This window comes from Apostichopus japonicus, chromosome 3 (genome assembly GCF_037975245.1).
Source record: "Apostichopus japonicus isolate 1M-3 chromosome 3, ASM3797524v1, whole genome shotgun sequence".
NCBI classification, from domain to species: Eukaryota; Metazoa; Echinodermata; class Holothuroidea; order Aspidochirotida; family Stichopodidae; genus Apostichopus; species Apostichopus japonicus.
Genome location: NC_092563.1, coordinates 12,675,575 through 12,694,216, shown reverse-complemented (window position 1 = coordinate 12,694,216; position 18,642 = coordinate 12,675,575). Strand labels below are relative to the sequence as shown.

The window sequence follows — 18,642 nt, the reverse complement described above, 5'->3', positions numbered from 1 at the left end:
TTTATTAGAGCTGATTGTTATAAATAAGAAGTGCCTTAACGTGGTTCATTTTGCAAAGATGAGGGAATCGTTTAAAAAGGACTAGGAATGTTATTCAGGTCATTAAAGGGAGTAGAGGCTTACGGTTCTTTCTGACTAAATCCATATCTCTATCGAAAGAAATCATACATACCGTTTTCAATGAGATAACTCATATTTACAGAACGGAAACAGATATCGTGGTGAATTTCCAAACGACATTATAAACGCTGGGTTTCATTTGCATTGTTTAAAAGGTTATTGGATCATTAAAAACAGCGTTATTTTCCATTGTTTCCATTTATTTTGTTATATATAAATAACATATTTGTTCCCCACGAACCGAACCTCCAGTGACAGACGAAAAGACGGTCATAAAGCTACGTCAACCACAAGGAGGCGACAGTGTAATGATTACCTATAACGTTAAAATATCCCATGAAGACCGCAAAGTGCTAACGTACACCTAAGGTGTTATAATTCATCACGTAAAATCATAAGCTCGTAAGAAAAGAAAACACAGATTTGAAATATAACAACAGCCGTTTCTTTAGTTTTATGACATATTTAATGACTCTCGTTCGCCGTGGTTTACACGTCACAAGATTCTTTCTTCTTTTTTTCAATTATATCAGAGGGAAAAAACCAAGCTCACGCCATTGGGAGTAGTAAAACAATGATGACAGTTCAAGCTTCATCGCCCATTCCACAAGAAGATATTTCCCATTTGAAATAGGTCTATCATTTCCCCCAAAAAATATATATTAAAATACAGAATAAAGTGTTTTCTTTTTATTAATTTGAAAATAACAGATGCACATCCTCATAGTGATTCCTCTACGATTTCAGAAAAGCCAAGCGCATTTCTTACACCAACGTAACGATGATGGTCCTCGGCGTCTCTTATAAAACTGAAAATGGTGTGTGTAATCCATAGATGTGGAAACGGTTATGATTTATTTCTTTCAATATTACATTCACATTAACATCATCGATAGGATGGTGGAAATTGTTTACGACGAGAGTTTGAAGAACAACTTGAATGAAGAATTCGAATAATGATAAAACCATCTGTTGGCGTTACAAATTGGATGTGAGATGATGGATGGTCCCATGTGCTTCATCTACGACGGTTGTGTAGGCTCCTGCGTAACTTACAAAAGAAATGCAAAGACTGGGTGTGTATTATTATAAAACTTCCAATTTGGCGATAAAAGTGACGAAGAGCGGCAAAGTTCCAGAGGAGGACGAAATCACGAAATAAAAGTAAGTATTATATAGACAAAATCCATCAATTTATAACTTTCTGTACAAAACGCTCAAGTTAAATGTTCCAAAACGGAGCACTCTAGAAAAAAAACTTTTTTTTTTACATTGGTGTAGTTTGACCAAGTTTTGTGCAAATATTTGACATCTAAACAGAATATTATATATTCTGATATTTGCAATTCTACATTTTGTCCTCTTTCCTGTAATTTACCTCACATGCACTTCCTTTCCCAATATCGCATAAGTACCCCTAACTGGGGCAGAAGAAACAAGTGGGGATGTACTGCTATGTACGACAGAGGTTGGCGCAGTTCTCGAGTCCTGAGATGGTACATGTGTAGTGGGAATACCCACAGCTAGTCCATTCCATCGGTAAGATAACGGGCTGACTTCGGCAGGCAATCTTTGCCAGCTTTGCACACGAGCTCTCAGTTGATCTTCAACGTGTCTAGCAGCGACCATACTATGTTGTGCAGACGGAGGGCTGTACCTGCCGTTTGGTCTGTGCGAAATGGAAAAATATGGATGAAACCGAGTGGGACAATGGCCAATAAAATTGCCAACGCGACTGTTCTCGTTTGAGGAGGGACTACTGTCTTTTGAAGTGGCTGTCTCAGCTAAAGACCATATTTTAGGTTTCCGTGGATTTTCGTCGGGTGAGTTGGATGGTGGAGATCGCGTTCGTTCAGAATTGCATTCCTCAGAAAGTTTTACTCTTGGTAGCGAACGAGGAGACGATGGCCTGAAGCTTGATTCTACCGAAGTGCATTGAACTCGGTCGTGGCGGACTATCCTTTCTGTGGGTCTGTCTGAAGATTCTTTCAAATCTGATAGAAAGTCGAAAGAAGAAAAACTTAACATTAACTATTGAATCGAATACATAGTTGTGGGAAGTAATGTAAATATAACAATAGTTTACTATGGAAATAAGAGCCAAAATAAGTTCACTGTCAGAAATCCCTCCTTGCATATGACACAAATGTTCCCGTCTTGCCCTACATGAAAGTACACACCAGAAATGTACTGGTTATGTATTGTTTATATCCTACTCAACTGCAAGTTATCTGGATAATTGGACCTTCTTTAATGTACCGGCTGCCAAAAGCAATTTATATCAAGCATCACCCGGTAATGTTTATCGAATCAAGGAACTCTGCAACAGAATGTCATCATTTGGTGATGTGTTAATGAGAATGCCGACAAACTTATCTAGGTTTGCTGGGATTAAGCCGGCGCCTCGTCGAAATTAATTTTGTCAAAGTTAAAGAACTTGCCACTTCCTTGTTGGTTGCAATCCTTTCTAGTGCGGATAATACTATATAAGTGTGTTAATAAATGTATCCTATTTTACAATCTGTTTCCACGTCACTGACATGATAAAGAAGCAACATATTCTCCCAAATGGTTCATCCTTTGAACATCCATCTCCCTTCCATAAGAACAAGACAAAACACTTGTAGGTGCCCCTTCACAAAACGTCAGACTGACAAAACGTCCAGGGATCCTGACAGGTATCACTCATTCTACCCTAGCTGACGTCCACGAAAATAACAATATGATCCCATATATACATATATATATATATATATATTTTTTTTTTCACGTAAAAAAACATTATACAGAGAAGCTTAAATAATTACCATGTTTCTCTGGAATTTCGTGCCTCCTCTCTTCCAGTCTTATTCTTTCTCTGATTTCTTCCTCATCTGCGTTTCTCCTCTCAGCTTCGATCTCTACATCAACAACATCACTGTCGTCGTCTTTGACCCCGTCGTCGGCGTCTTTGCCCTCTGACTGATCCTCCAAAATATTATCAAGGGCATCTACATCTTCTTTAGTTATGTGGTCCTCATCATCGTTCGCCTTCTCCCCATCCTCATCCCCATCCTCCGACCGATTTCTAGGAGACCAAGTCATCTTGTTCTCTTTCTTCAGACGACGCCTCGCATTGGCAAACCAAGTTGAGACCTGCAGGGCAAAATAACGTACGTATGGTATAGGCAATCAATGCTTATTTGATGTAAGTGACAATTCAATTCAATCGGCAGAGAAATTTGAAAGTGAATCAAGGTGAAAAACATCATATGAGTGTTCTATATACATGTAACAAAATTTAATAAGGTGTTCAGCACTGGGGCCAGTCGCTCAAAATAGGAGCGCCGTGGTCGATTTTATACCTTGCTACTGGTCCGCCGGTTTCCAAATTGGTCTAAAGAAAGTTACGCGCAAAGCAATTCTCACACGAAATGTTTCAAAGAGGGGTTTCAAAATTGTTATCGATGATTAAATTTTCTGCATAATCAACGGAAAATCAAGAATACAAGAATTGTGACAAAGGCGTACAAAGAGATGAACCCTCTTCGTTGCATTAGCTCGGGAAGGCGGGGCACGATGCTTACGCCCTCGGTTCAGAACCAGGCGCTCTACATATCAATCAACCGATTCATACCGTTAGGTTTGTTTCCTAAACCCTGCTATTCGTGTGCTCCAAGTACCTGTTATCGCTCACCCATCAATCACTTTCTTACTTCATTGGCAATGTAAGTTGTTATCAACTTCAAGTTTATCTGACTAATTAAACTCCTCAGTGAGCCTTAGACAAATCGTAAATACACGAACGCAAACAAAGGCACCGCGAGGTTGATATTTGAGTTCAATCGCACGGTTAGCGGATTGCTGGTGAATTTCAAGAAGAAACAGGACTTTGGTCATGTCGTATTGAAAAGAATTGCTCCTTGCAGATGTAATTCAAAGCTTTGAAAATATACAAAAGTTTTCCGTAGAACAAATTGAAGAGTGACTTATTATAATGGGGGGCGAAACAACGTGTGACTTGCAAAACCCCTTTTTCGAGTGGTTGTTTGATTACAAACTACAAATAGCTTAGGTGGCGTTTTACTTGATTGTCCTGTTGTTGCAAGAATTATTTAATGTACGCGATTAAATCTATGATTCAGCTTATTGTTATGTCGATCGTACGGCGTTGAAAACAACAATACTACTACAAGAAAGGTGTGTTATGTAGCTGTCTAATTTCAAAGAGTTACCATGTTAGCCATGATACATAAGGAACTACTTCAAGCTCTGAAGTTGAATTGATTTGTCTGTAATATTTCATAGAATGGGGTTCACGCTAATGTTTGGTGCTACTATTTTAGTTGGACTGTTTGTAAAACCTGATATTTGCCGTAACAAAAAACTTGACACGTTAAGCTATAGGTGGTATTTTGATAGCGGTTTTCTAACCAGTGTTTATTGCGTGAGCTGTTGTCAAGTAGAATATATATGACACAGAGCCTTTGGCGCGAAGCACCTAACAGCGTGTTATACTCACGTTTTACCCAATTACAAACCCTTCTTAGAAGTTTGCATTGCCGCAATTCAAAAGGGGAAAGGATCACTCCTTTTGTAAAAACTAATAGGTGGTGTAAATGTGCGAAAAGACCCCTAGAAACCTATGAAAGGCGCTTCAGTTTCGACCTTGATTTTTAGGCTTTTATATTCGGCTCCGACTGCACGCTGTGATCGATATATAGGGGCAGTTGTACTTTTCACGACTGTTTTAATTCGTGGTTTTAACCAGCAGACCTACACATATCGCTGTGTAAACTGATGTAAAGCTATCACATCAGTTACAAGGGCGTTTAAGTGTTGGACTTGTGAAATGAAAACAGCATCGGGGCACTGAAAGAAATACGGGTGCAAACATGACCAGGTGTACTCTGCATTTGAAAAATCTTTGTAAACTATGACAGTTACGGTTTGAATATACCTATATGTACATAAAGGCATTCCGAGAGCTCTTTCGTTAGCATTGATGGTTTGAACTGCGTTTTTTTTTTAATTCATTTTCATTTATTCTGAGGTTAGAAGTGTAATTATTTACTAGTTAGTTGCGTATTATATCTTACATATACAACACATAAAATGTCAATGGGGCTCGTTAAATAATAACAATCAAATAATAATCAGGCAGTTATAAGCGACCACGAATGTGGGAGAAGCTCGCAAAGGCTTACAGATTACAGCTGTCACGTCGGGTGGCTTCCAATTCAACATTTTAAACTCAAATTTGGAATCAGAAATTGCATGACTAGTAGGAACTGGGGGAAAACGAAAAACATTTCCGGAAATGAAGATAAAACCTGCCACCCAGCTCAAAATGTTTTACTGGAAAGACCTTTGTTCAAATAAATTGAGCGCGAAAAGATAGCATCCTGCACCTAACCAAAGCACCGAGGCACCAACTTGGATTGACTTATAGGCTAATATTGATTTGTCTTATACAGCACATCTGTTTCCTTCACACGGGCATATAAGAATCAGGTCTCTGTTATATTTGTCGCTTCCCACTCTCAAAATATTCTGATAAATTTTTTGAAAATGTTCTATCCAAAAATCCCGACATATAACACAGTGTTTTCTTTGACAGGAGATAAATTATAATGTCTATACTTGTGGCTGGGATGTAACCCCGCCCACCTACAGGGTCGTATTCACAAGTCACGCTCAGCGCTGTCCAAATCAGCGTAAATCATGAGTACCTTACGAGGTATTTGGCTATCCATCAACCTGCCCCTATCTACACGTCGGAATAGCTCATCCACATCTTAAAGGAGGAACTCTATTCAGTTCCCGTCATATGTTGTATGTTGGTCATACGGTTTTCTGCAATTATTATTATTATTACTATTTTATTATTTTGGTCAAGGAATAATTTCACAGAATGTGTGATGCTTAAATTGAAGGATACTAACTGCGGAGGAGGTATTGTTTTAATGCAGCTTATGTAATATACACAGGTATACCAGATTTACTTAAGCTTTAATATTATTAGTATTTTGGGTTTTTTCACGATTTAATTTTCTCGTTTTGTTTCGATTGCTTGTGTTTAGGTGCAGTTTTGTCAATTAATGCATTAATTGGATTAGAAAAACAATATATTTCTTGTTTGAGGTAATGTCCATTCAATAGTCATCTAGTCATTACATTGTTGATAACCGTATATAGCCCTGATACAATAATCTCTGCCTCTCTACACAATCCAAACCCGCTTTTTCTTGCCACTAACCTAGTAATAGTCTGTCAATGGCGTGCTCAATATTTACGACGAGATTCACCAAATTTATAATACTGCAGTACTAAAACAATCACGGACATAATGGTACGTTCTTATGACGTTGAGCAACCCTACACACTTTTGTAAATATCCCGCATTGCTCCTAGCTTATATTCACATCAACTTTTCAAACAAATGCAACTCGTTTGGAATGTATTTCTTTCGCAAACCCGTTTTCGAAAAGAAACCCCAGATAAAAACCTGTGAAGTTCTAGGGTAATACAAGCAGTGAACCTCTGGACTAGGACTAATCCAATATGTCGCTCTACTGCCTATAACGAAGGCCAACCACTTCCCTTTAACAACATATTACATTTTCCTCCGAGCCAATCCAATGTGAAAACAAATTCTTTCAGTATAATCCCGGAAGTAGTTCTTAAGAGGAGTCCTCTGCTTTAATCCTGATCCGAGGAGGCTACTCCCGCTAGATCGTGCCATATATTTCCCAGGCGCCCAATTACTCTCTCTTGATATTGATGACGTCATAGTTAGAAGAACTTGTGACGCTGTTTATAATCAATATTCATAAAATAACACCGTAGTTCGTCTATCGTGACTCGGTTACATGTTTACACTAATGCAACACATTGTTACATTCCCAAAATAATATTTGTAAAAGATTCTGACACTATACGGCAAGAGAGACAAAAGGGCGGGAACTTTGCATAACGATGCTGGAGGGTTATACAAATTATTCGTTCATTTCCAAGGCGACCGGAACGGGCTGATGAGTATCAACCAATGGGAAACAACCATGCACTTAAGTCTAGTCTGTTCCGTGACAGATAATGAGACCTGACACTGAAAACATCAAATCTAAGTCAAATAACTTAGATTGAACACAGAACGAACCAGTGTGTTATAGCAATTCTCATTAGGGTGTTAAAGGGTTTAAAATTAATTAGTCGGTGTTGGGTCCAATAAGCTTAACCACTTTCTATAATCTCTCGAAAAGTTTGAGAGTGAAAGGTAATGTCTCGAAAAGTTTTAAAGTGAAAGGTACTTAACAAAACGTTGATATGCTCTATGGAGAGTCGTCAGAACTTTATCGCAGAAAATATTTGTACATTCTAGTTCTTGGCTTTTTGCGGTCACGTTGGACATATATTTGGAAGTTTACTGTCAACAATAAAAAAAAAATGTTTCTGTGGGCATTCTCATGTAGAGTCACCCTTCGTGGTTGCAGCTATTTGAAAATCCAAGCAAATTAAAAAGTATTTTTGTCATGCCAGTTATCGCCATTTTCTTGCTGATACTTAAAGACAATTGCTGTAAGGTCCATTAAAATGTACTTACATATGCTAGATAGTTTGGTGGTGACGTTAACAACATAGCTTTATACACAAAACAGACACGAAGGGATGGTGTTTCATAATGTAAGGTACTAAGCCATTTAATGTTGCTCTCATAACCTTATGAATATTTTGAAGTTAACGTACTGTAGTCTAAAGTGGTTCAAATTCTACATTATAAACCAATTTATGCTGCCATGTGCTACCGACAACGTATTTGTCGGTTTGTTATTGTTGTTTTTATTATTTGATCTGTTTTTTTTTTCTTCTCGTTATTTGCAATCTCATGACTTTGAAAGTTACCCATTGAATTAACATCCTTTCTAGTGTTGCATTATTATCGCAAACAACATGAATCAAGTCATCGAAACTTGTTTTTATGTCCAGCAAACCTAACCACGACTGAATCATTAAAGATAAAAACAAAACATAAAATTGAGAAATATCACCACTATATATCAGTAACGTTTCTTACCTGTGTTAGTGTCATTTTGGTGATGATGGCGAGCATAATCTTCTCTCCTTTTGTTGGGTATGGGTTTTTTCGATGTTCATACAGCCAAGCTTTCAGTGTGCTGGTTGTCTCTCTAGTTGCATTTTTTCTTCTTGCTCCGTTGACATCAAAAGCACCATATCTACAAAAGTGGACAAAAAGGAAGACTAATTTATACAATGTTTGCCTTTATTTGTTCTTAATCTTGTCTTCAACTATAATCCTTCTTGTTCATTCTGAAATGGTCGTAAAATTTCATCTTTTGAGGATTGTCATAAAAAATAAATGGGGAATTTTATTTCATCTTCCATGATTTATAATGTAAAGAAATAAAGTGATAGCATTACGTCAGCTTTTATATTGTTTTATTTTTTTATTTTTTTATGTTGAGTTCAGTTGATCGAGGCCTTGCTCGCAAAATGTAGATAAACGGTAAATAAAAATTGGCAAAATTGCTGTTGTTGAAACTGAATTCGAATCTAATGACCATACACAATCCATACATTACATCAACCCTGTTCAGAGAAGGATAACATGTTTTCTCTCTTTTATTCAATCGACTGCTAGTATTAATATCTGATACCTGGATTTAATAGGCTACGGCACTTTTCAAAATCATTTTTACATAGAAAGTTTACTTTATAATCATAATAATCATAAAAAAAACATCTTTTGTTGAGTGTGTATGTGTTTCAGTTAAGGTCCTCGTCCAAACGAAATGAATGGAATGCCTTTCTTATATTTGTTTTATTTTATTAAATTTCATGCATTTATTCGACAATTTATTTGACCATTTATGTACCTTAATTGCACTGTGCAGGGGCCCACTGTGATATAACGTCACCCGTTTCAATGTTCTCTGAAACCAAAAGTAATCATCGCTTTGTGTTCCCTGTCAACAATACCAACCAATTATTTGACCTTATTTGTAAATTTTAGGTAATTTAATATTTTCCATTTATGATTTCATCAATACCTTATAGTTAATATCTTTAAAAAATATATTCAGAAAAAAAAATAGGATATGTTTGTTACAATGACTGTCAAGGATTTTCAATCGAAAACGTGAGCTTTGTAATTAAAATCAATCACTCCAGGCAACTTATGAAGCAACAAGTGTGAAACTGCCGGTCTTTTGTTTCTTTTATTTTCAGACACCATTTACCTCACTCGTCCTATGAAGAATTGGGCGACTAACTCAGATTGACGTGTGAGAGTTACAAGAATAAGCCTGCATAAAAGAAGTGTCTTTGTTAAATAATTCCATCGAAGAATCAGTTTGTCAAAACAAGCTTCACAATAGATCTCAACTTAATCGACACCCATTTGAGACGCTTATATATATGAATGCAACCAAGATAACAAATATTAACCGCATGTATATCAGGGCCACAAATGCTACCTTAGTGAAAAAGAAAAAACTGTTAGAAGGTGCTATGATTATATACAATCAAGTTGGCAAACATTTCTGACTAACAGTCTATGGCGCTTGTAATATACTTTTCCAAACTTCTATACACAATCACGTATATGAAAAGTTGCCAATACAAAAGTGCATCAGCCTCGAATGAACTTTTTAGCAGGATGTGACCTATGTACTTATTAGTTTGTTATTTACTTATAATACGAAATAACAAGTGCAGTTAAGGGTAGGGATACATTACGGTGCAGCTTGTTGAGGAGTTGGATTGACAATGTTACAAAGTGTTACGGTTATACTGTTCGACGCAAGTGAGTGAAATAAGTTGACACTGTATGAACTCGAATGGGACGTGTATTATTTAGGCCATGTATAACCAGTGAGTCGTTACAATTCCCGTGGTTGAAATTAGGACAATGTACTGGCAGTGCAGGAAATACGATGTTATGTTTAGATGAACAACATAGATTTTTAAATTACAAACCTACACTGTGACTACTATATATTGATATTCAGTGATATATGTCTGAGTGTATAGTCTTAAACAGAAACGGAGTGATCAAAAAAAAATTTAAGTTAAACATGGTCACTTGATAAAAAAAAAAAACAACGTCCGCTTTGTGAATTCAAAATATACGTTTACTTATTACAAAATGTCATCATTAAAATATGCTAGAAATTAAACTTTTAAATACTATCATTTAAATATTAACATTTGTTAATTAAGTATCACCAATATAGACTAATTTAAACGATTTTGTTTTTCAAAGAGTGGCGAACGTATTTTATTGGAGCATTTTACGTACCTTTATTATAAGATATTTACATCTTTTTTTCAATATATTAAGTACGATTTTATTAAATATTTCAAATTTAGTTTCGTAAAATGCATGTTAAATCTTGTGTTAAAAATTCAATCTCCCAAACATTTCTCGTGTGTTAGGTTATGGTTACAGTAGCTCAACCAATACCTCACGTGTGTAGACCCAAGGAAACGTATTGATTGAATATTGTTTTATTAAATTTATGATTAGCATCATGATCTGTTGAATATTTTCAATTTCTATTTATCAAGGCGACGAAAACTAAGTTTTATATGTGATTGGGAATTACATCCCAAAAAATTAGCATATTGGAAACAGCCCGTTCTCTTCTCCGGCTATTTGCTCCGTAGCTAATGATCTAACTACTACGATTACCGATAAAGTAGTTACAAGTTTTGTATTGTTTTGACCAACGCGAATCTAAGCATATGCAATTAGTGAATAGTGTACCTTGAACGTCTTCCACCAAGAATTATTCAAACAAATTCTCAGTTAAATTAGAAACCTTCTAAACTTGTAAAATAATATTTTAAGTTGTAAAATTCAACCAATGACCACCCGTGCATGGGAAGTTTGACATTTTTATACGGCTAAAAATGATCCACCACAAATGCATATTGACATTTTCAATTTTTAACCAAAGATAAATACAACATGTCAATATCGACAACAATTAAAGCCCAGACAGAGTACTTCAACTGTACCCGTCTTAAGATTTGCTCCACAAGTTTCCCGCGAGAAGTGTTTTGTTAAACTTTTCTGTCATTAAATAAAAAAAAATAAAATAAAATAAAAAAAAGCCAACATGTATTGCAAATCTTGAATATGTTTTACTGTTTGAAATTCCCTGGGGCGATATCTGAGGCAGTAGCAGAGTGGCTACTTGATGTTTCGCTTGTAACAGGATAATCGATAATATTTGTCATAACAAAAGGAGACCACTTAAGTAGTGTTAGATGGTATAGTGCATAGAATGAGGAGGGGGGGGGGGGTCAATTCTTATAAGATGACGTCATAAAAACGAATAAAAAAGAGTATTCGTTTCGTTTCATGACTTCAGACGAAGAAGCAGGGTCAAGAGTCAAAATGTATAGTAAGTCCTGTAATAAGAACAGACATTTATCTAACTTGTTATATTTTTCGGCGACGTTTTCCTTTGTAAATTGGCTAGAATGAGGTCAAATCTATACAAGTATATACGTTTCCTTTGTAAATTGGCTAGAACGAGGTCAGATCTATACAAGTATATACGGTTCCTATGTAAATTGGCTAGAATGAGGTCAGATCTATACAAGTATATACGGTTCCTTTGTAAATTGGCTAGAATGAGGTCAGATCTATACAAAGTATACAAGGGATGGACCATGGTGTATACTTACTGGTCGCCGTAGTACTGGTAAGCGGTAGCTGCGTCACAAGGGTAACACGGATTGATAGCAGGGTGTGAAGACGCTATCGCAGCGTTCCAACCCTCAGCACATCCCTTGGGACCATACAAGGAACTCTGTTGTATAGAAGGAAAAAGAAATACATAAATATAGAAATAAAGAAATTAATTGGCTGAAATAATAAAATACTAAACCAATTTCACGGTCGTAGTAAGTTTCTTTATTTGTTTTCTCCAACTCTATCGTTTGCCATTTTCCATTATTTGTTAGATCAATGAAGGAGCACTGACCACAAATGATTGCAAGGTTGGCTAGCTTTAAGACGTTTAAGCCGATTGTTCGAAAAACAAATTTCTTAGACAGCTCTTTTGCCATCTCATTTGCAACCAGCGTTAAGTTTAATGCTTCAGTATCCTTGTAAAATTACCAACGTTAAACGCACAGGGAAGATTCACTTGCAATGACAAACAATATATTGAAATAGTTGTCGAAAAAAAACACTACAATTAAAAGTTTAAGCTATAATTAACAAAAAGAATACTTCAAATCAAGTGATTAGGATTATCTGCCGACACAAAACACATAACAGTAGAGCGTATTTAGCATAATAATAATGATAATAATTAAGGAAGAAAAACCAATTTTCAGGGGAAACAATTATTTCGTTCTGTATTCAGTTTTTATTGACATACTTAAGTGTTATTTATAAATTCCGATGCAAAACGAATCTGAACTTAAACGATTTACTGCCCTTACGAAATAAACGAACTATGTTTTAAACGTGGATATTTATTTGAGAAGTGTTGTATTTTAAATAATTAAATGATTTCCTTTCGGTCTTTACCGTCATAAAATAAAAATCTTCCAACTGAGAAAATGTTTGACGCGATCATTGAAAGTATTGATTAAATTAAGTCCTTTTTCATACACATAGGATTTTTTTTTTGGTGAACGCTACTAACATTATTTGGCGATATACGTAAAGCTTATAATCCAATTTTGAGTGGTGACGAAAACTACATAGTAAATAGATAAATTTGAGAATAACAGAAGATGATAAAAAGTTTGGGTAAGGCCCTAAATTGACGAGAAGTCAATGTACGAAATACAAATAATTACATAGTAGGCTACCACACCGTATATATAATTCCATATATGATAATGATATAACAATGAAGGTGTTTGACTGTTTGATTGTATAGTTCAAAGCCTTCTTTCAAATTCTGAAGTGAAAGAGTCCAAAGTTTAGACAATTTGATCTTGCATTAAGTTAAATGCAGCTAATAATATATGATTAGAAGCGTCCGCTATCTCGCGACAGATGCCTTAGCATCGAATGGAATTAACCATTTATTCCTGGCGAATGAACGTTTTTTTTTCGTTTGAGAAGAATTTAGGGATGTTTCTTAGTTGGATTTTAGTATTCGGTATATAGAATGGCTAAAAATGTCAGGAAATTTGTCAAAATTGCGCTGCACGACAGCGGCTTTGGATTATTTCCCCTAAGGGGGTGATTTATTTAGTAAATGAATATGTAGAAATATGAATATGTGAATGTCGGATTAAGGGCCCGAATGATATCTCGATATAAATAAATATCATTCAATGGTCTATACTGCAGGCTGGTGACTTTATTACATAGACACTGTTAAGAAAATACCAAGAAAGCTACAAGACCATTATAATATAGAAATTTAGGCTTAGATAAAATGACCGCAGGCCTTTTTATGATTTATATGACAAAGAAAATAGAATATGCTAAAGCTATAAGGGAGTTTTACTCCTTACTATTTTACTGAATATGTATACAAATATTTAGTATATGAAAATAATTACTCCGGTTTAGTCGGATGCATTTATATAACTATTAGCATTTCTTTGAGACTGAAAATAAAATAAAAAAACTCATTTAAGTTAAAGATTCCAAGTAACTCACCAGTCTTGAGTAATAAGCCGCAAGCTCGGGAGTGAAATGAGCATATACCGGTACTCTATCGTTCGCCTGCAAGGCTGCATAAGGTGTGGCGTAAGGATGAGCAGTCATAGCTCCTGGCCGATACAGTCCCCCACAAGCTTCAAGGGTCGCCGAATCTCGAATCGCCGCCGTTGAGAGTAGCATCTGTTTCAAGAAATGAACCACCATGTTTGAGGATTGAATCAAATCAAAACCGAACTTAATTAATGAGATGCATGTTTTAATTTTACTTTTCGATTTAATTCTAAAGATCCAAATAATTGCATATAGTTAATATAGTTAATATATATATATATATATATATATATATATATATATATATATATATATATATATATATATATATCGTCTTTTGTAAACGGTAAAAATTTAAATCTCACACCTTTAAAATAGTAATTCTGCTTGCTTATCAATTTGTATTCTTTATTACTTGAGTTACGGTGGATGGAATTTTATTCCCATCCCGTTTTCTCTTGTGTGTATATAAAATGAAGTTTCATTAAAAACACCTCTTAACATGAAATTTAAGAAACAATACTTTAAGGAAGTAATTATCATGTATAACATGAGACTACGTTTAACTTTGACTACCGTATTCATTCAAATCAACTTTAATGATCTCAACTCAAGTGAGTAACCAAAGATGATATCCACTCCGCAGCTTCCTACTCCCCACACCCCACCCTCCTACATACCGTTGGGTGACCCTTGTTCAAAACTCAGGTGACGTTCACTCCCATCACCCGGATATTGCTTAATTTTGTTTTACAGTGACCAATTAAGACTGATAACTAATACTACGAAATACGTTTTGGTTATTTTACTTGAGATAACATCTTCAATGAAAGTTAACTGTTATTTTCTCTCTATTTCTAGAAAAAAAAACTTGGGAAACTATTGTCAGCAATTTTGTCACCTTTTCAAAAGCGATGTCATCAAAAGAATAATTGGGTTTGAATGTGTGTTGTTCTGAATATTGTGAATAATCTGATTTTTTTTTTAAATGGGCAACCTTTTTCTGAAATTGAATAAACCTCCGTGACTTGAAAGTTGATGAAACAATAGCGTATATAATTGTCATCAACATGCATGGTATTGTCTTCTCCGTAAACTATCAACTTCAAACTATCAACACCCTTTTTTTTTGTCAATACTTTATACAGTAGAAAATTAATGCTGAAGTTTTTTAAATTTTTTTTCTGTCCTCCTTTGTTTTGCAAAACTGCACGCGCCTCCAAACTTTTATTAAAAGTAAACGAAAGACATTTTTACGCGCGCATTTTCTCCTCTTCTCGCTCTCATAAAAGTAAAGACACCAATTCTGTTGAAACTTGTGAAACCACTCCTTCGTGTTTGATGTTAAAAAAAAAAAAATTTTAGCCAAATGAGCCGAGATTGTCTGACATATCGATACCGCAAGATGTCTTTTTTCATCTCAGTTAACAGTCTCTTGAAAAGCATGCACAGAGTGCATCACTTCACCTTACAAAAGTATTTCGTGTCTTGTAAAAGCAAATGACCACGATGAAGAAGCTACACACCCCACCTTGAAATTGGCCCAACTTCCTTATTTTCTTCTCCTTAAACTTAAGCTCGTATTAAAACACTTTCCACGCACTAATAACTACAGCAAACAAAGAGAGAGAGAGAGTTGCCACACTCATCTCTTACGTTTTGGGATTGCGTCTTCTGGGAAACATTTTGGTAGTATTGACACTATACTGTCATGCAAAATACCAGGAGCACTTTTTATGCGTTTTGGTGTACGGGGAAAAAAAGAAGAAAATACGTTGCACTTTTGCATAGCCTTGCGATGAATTCCACAGTGGAAAGCCACCCGCTGTGGTAGGCGTACCTGTGCCATCTTGACAGGCCCTATCAATACGGTAATCGTAAGCAATTAGTCACAATGTTTTCAATCCTTTCTTTTGTACCATTTTTCAAAAAGTCACTTAATACCAAATAAAAGCGATGCGTTTTGTGGGGTACCGTTGGCAGACAATAGCATGGTGATTCAACGTAATATTGATACAATGTGACGTGGGTAGCAAAGGAGTGGAGTCAAAGACAATTAGACGCAGTGACTAGATAGTATATGTAATTAACAATATGGATTCAAAAGTATAATAGAAGCGGTGTATTCAAATACGAATAGGAATATACTTAGATACCAGAAAAAGATGAAGATATTATATTGATTAAACAAAAAGTGGTCCTTGTACTTTGGTCCAGTTTGTGGGGGGAGAGGTTATCGGAATTAACGTCTTCAAAATCTCCATTGATTTCTGAGATACTAAACACGTTTTTAAATAAAATCACGAGTAAAAGATAAAGAGAGAGGGGCAGGGAGAGAAACAGTAACAAAAACCATGTCAAGTATCAATGGTCTGAAGACATTTGAATGGAAAAGAAATTAAGCTGCTGGGTATGGGAATAAAGTTGGAAATTTAAATACACGTTTATGATGATGAAAAACGTAAGACTTTGGTGTTCGGTTGTAGAAAAATGTTATACAGGGGTTGGTGGTTATTTGTTAGGATATTTGAAAGCAAGCTTGTTGTTTTATTTTCACATATATACGAATAAAGAATGTTATTTAGTAAACATAGAAACTACTAATACATGGCGTTTTCATCGGTTTTTCCCTTCTTCTTCAGTGTTTTCCATTTTATTTACCGGTGTATGTTGAATGGGTAAATTAAAACGAAGTGAAATACATCAGTTAACACGGGTAGAAACCAGTATACACCCTTAAAGGCTCTGTAAAATAATTACTCCAGTATGTTTAAGTTCAAGTTTATCTGGGATGTACCCATTTCCGAGTGAGCATATGTCTAAAACAAACTTACAAGGTATAAATTTCGCATTAAATCGTGGGAAAATTGAGGACAGACACCAAGTCGAGAACAATGGTATGAAGTGACTTGTATAGATTAAATCGAAAGAGGTAGAGTTGATTTTGAAATCTAACTTGTGGAAGTGGTAAATAGGAAACAAGTGAGGGTAACATCTGGAAGTTGTAAAAACGTGAAAAGCACTATTCGTTCAAAAGTTATAATCTTCTTTAGATGATACTGTTGGATAAACTTCGTGTCAAGAGCGAAAATCTGCATCAGGCAATTCATGTCTCTGTTAAACTTTCTTTTTATTCTTTCTTTCCTTTGTTTTTTAATTTGCTGAGTTGAAATGAATCTCAGTTTATGTTGATGCCAAGTATCAAAATAATAGCAATAAAATGAAAGATAAATCAGGGAGTAAATGCAATTCTTAGCGTTGGATTTTTTTTTTCTCTGTACAATAACGAATATAACATAGTGGTTTTGGTTTAATATTTATAAACACGAAAACACATTAAACATGTGTGGTAGAAAGATTCGGTAACTTAGTCAAACATTACACAAAACAAAATGTATCAATAACAGAAAAATCTACAATATTCGGTGAACAAAAGTTATGAAAGGCTGGCTATCATTCCTGCATACTATTTTATTGTTTTACTTGAAATTTATAGTAATAATTATAAACCTAATAATTAAACAAATGAGAAAGAAGTAAATAATAAGTGACCATATTTGTTACACATGAAAAGTACAAGGATATTTCGGTCACAATACAAGTTATTTTTATAGGAAAATTTCAAAAAGAAACTTTTCAAAAGAAATGAAAATTTATACCAAATAAATCAGAAGCAAAACTGGTGCAAATGTGCCAAACTATTAAATAAGTAATGTTTCTTCTTATTTTAATTTGTATTATTTTAATTTGTATGCTACTGTCATAATAAATGTGGTCTTTGGATTTGGTATATAGATAAATATTCCTTTTATTTCTGTCTCTCTCTTGCTGTTCGTGAGGTGGGCAAGGAGGGAGGGGGGGGGGTGATAATGCATAGATGAATACAGTTGGTTAATTATGAAAATACGAAATATTTCTTAAGTGATTTGAAAGGAAACCAGTAGTCACAGAAATGTCATGGTGGAATAATGGAATATAAAACAAGTGGAATTGAAAGAATTTTTACACGGTTGCCATTGTAGTATAAATTCTAAATATTTTCAAGTTGTAAAACTTGTTTCCTATAACCGGTCAGTTTGGAACACAAAGTATCAGTATCGATATTTTTGGACAATAATTTAATTTGTCTTAACGATTTACAATGTTAAAAATTGAAATTGTTGGTTTGAAATATTTCCAATGAGCTTACCTGTGCTGTTGGTGGATAAGGCATTCTTAGGGCAGTCCCTTGGCTAATTGCCGGGGTAGTTACGGGTGAGATTCCACTCGGAGATGCCATGAAAAACTTCAAATAATTGCACAGGTTCAAAGTTAAATATCCAATTAAAAGAAAGTCTTAATTGGTCGATCCAAGTCCTTGGTATATTTGCAGTAATACCATAGTAGTTCTGAAACAGCAGAATATAGTAAACACTTGTCGACCGGAAAAAGTTGACGACAATACAATATCTGTTTTCAAGTTAAAAAACGAGAAATAGATAATATCAAAATATTTCTTTCTTTTTTCTGCCTCCTTCGAAGAAGAAAAATGTTTGCCAAAAAAAAAGAATAACAAAACAATTAAATTCAATTTTTTTGGATGTCGGTGGTGAATGTCTTTCTCCTGTCGAAACTAGAATGCTTGCTCGCTAGTTCGTACCAGTGTATTAAACCTAGGTCCTTTAGAGCTCTAACCATGAACATGTAACAACAGTGTATTGACATGGGTTGAACACTGAATACCAATCACCAACTTAGACTAAGTTACAAAGTAACTCTAATACAGAAGTTAGTGCAGCTCTTTACGATACGCGGCTAACGTAACGGCAGGTGCTCAGTGGGTTCATACC

The 18,642-nt window shown here is 35.2% G+C and overlaps 1 protein-coding gene across 1 annotated transcript; it reads right to left on the bottom strand.

The window, feature by feature from the left end:
* Positions 1-563: 563 nt before the first annotated feature.
* On the bottom strand, positions 564-18,642 carry LOC139963610 (iroquois-class homeodomain protein irx-1-A-like). Its single transcript, XM_071964555.1, has 6 exons — positions 18,003-18,642; positions 13,760-13,942; positions 11,815-11,939; positions 8,174-8,333; positions 2,928-3,255; positions 564-2,114 (listed from the first exon to the last, which is right to left on the bottom strand). The coding sequence occupies exons 1-6, from the start codon at positions 18,090-18,092 to the stop codon at positions 1,495-1,497; spliced, it is 1,506 nt and encodes a 501-aa protein (XP_071820656.1). The 5' UTR covers positions 18,093-18,642; the 3' UTR covers positions 564-1,494.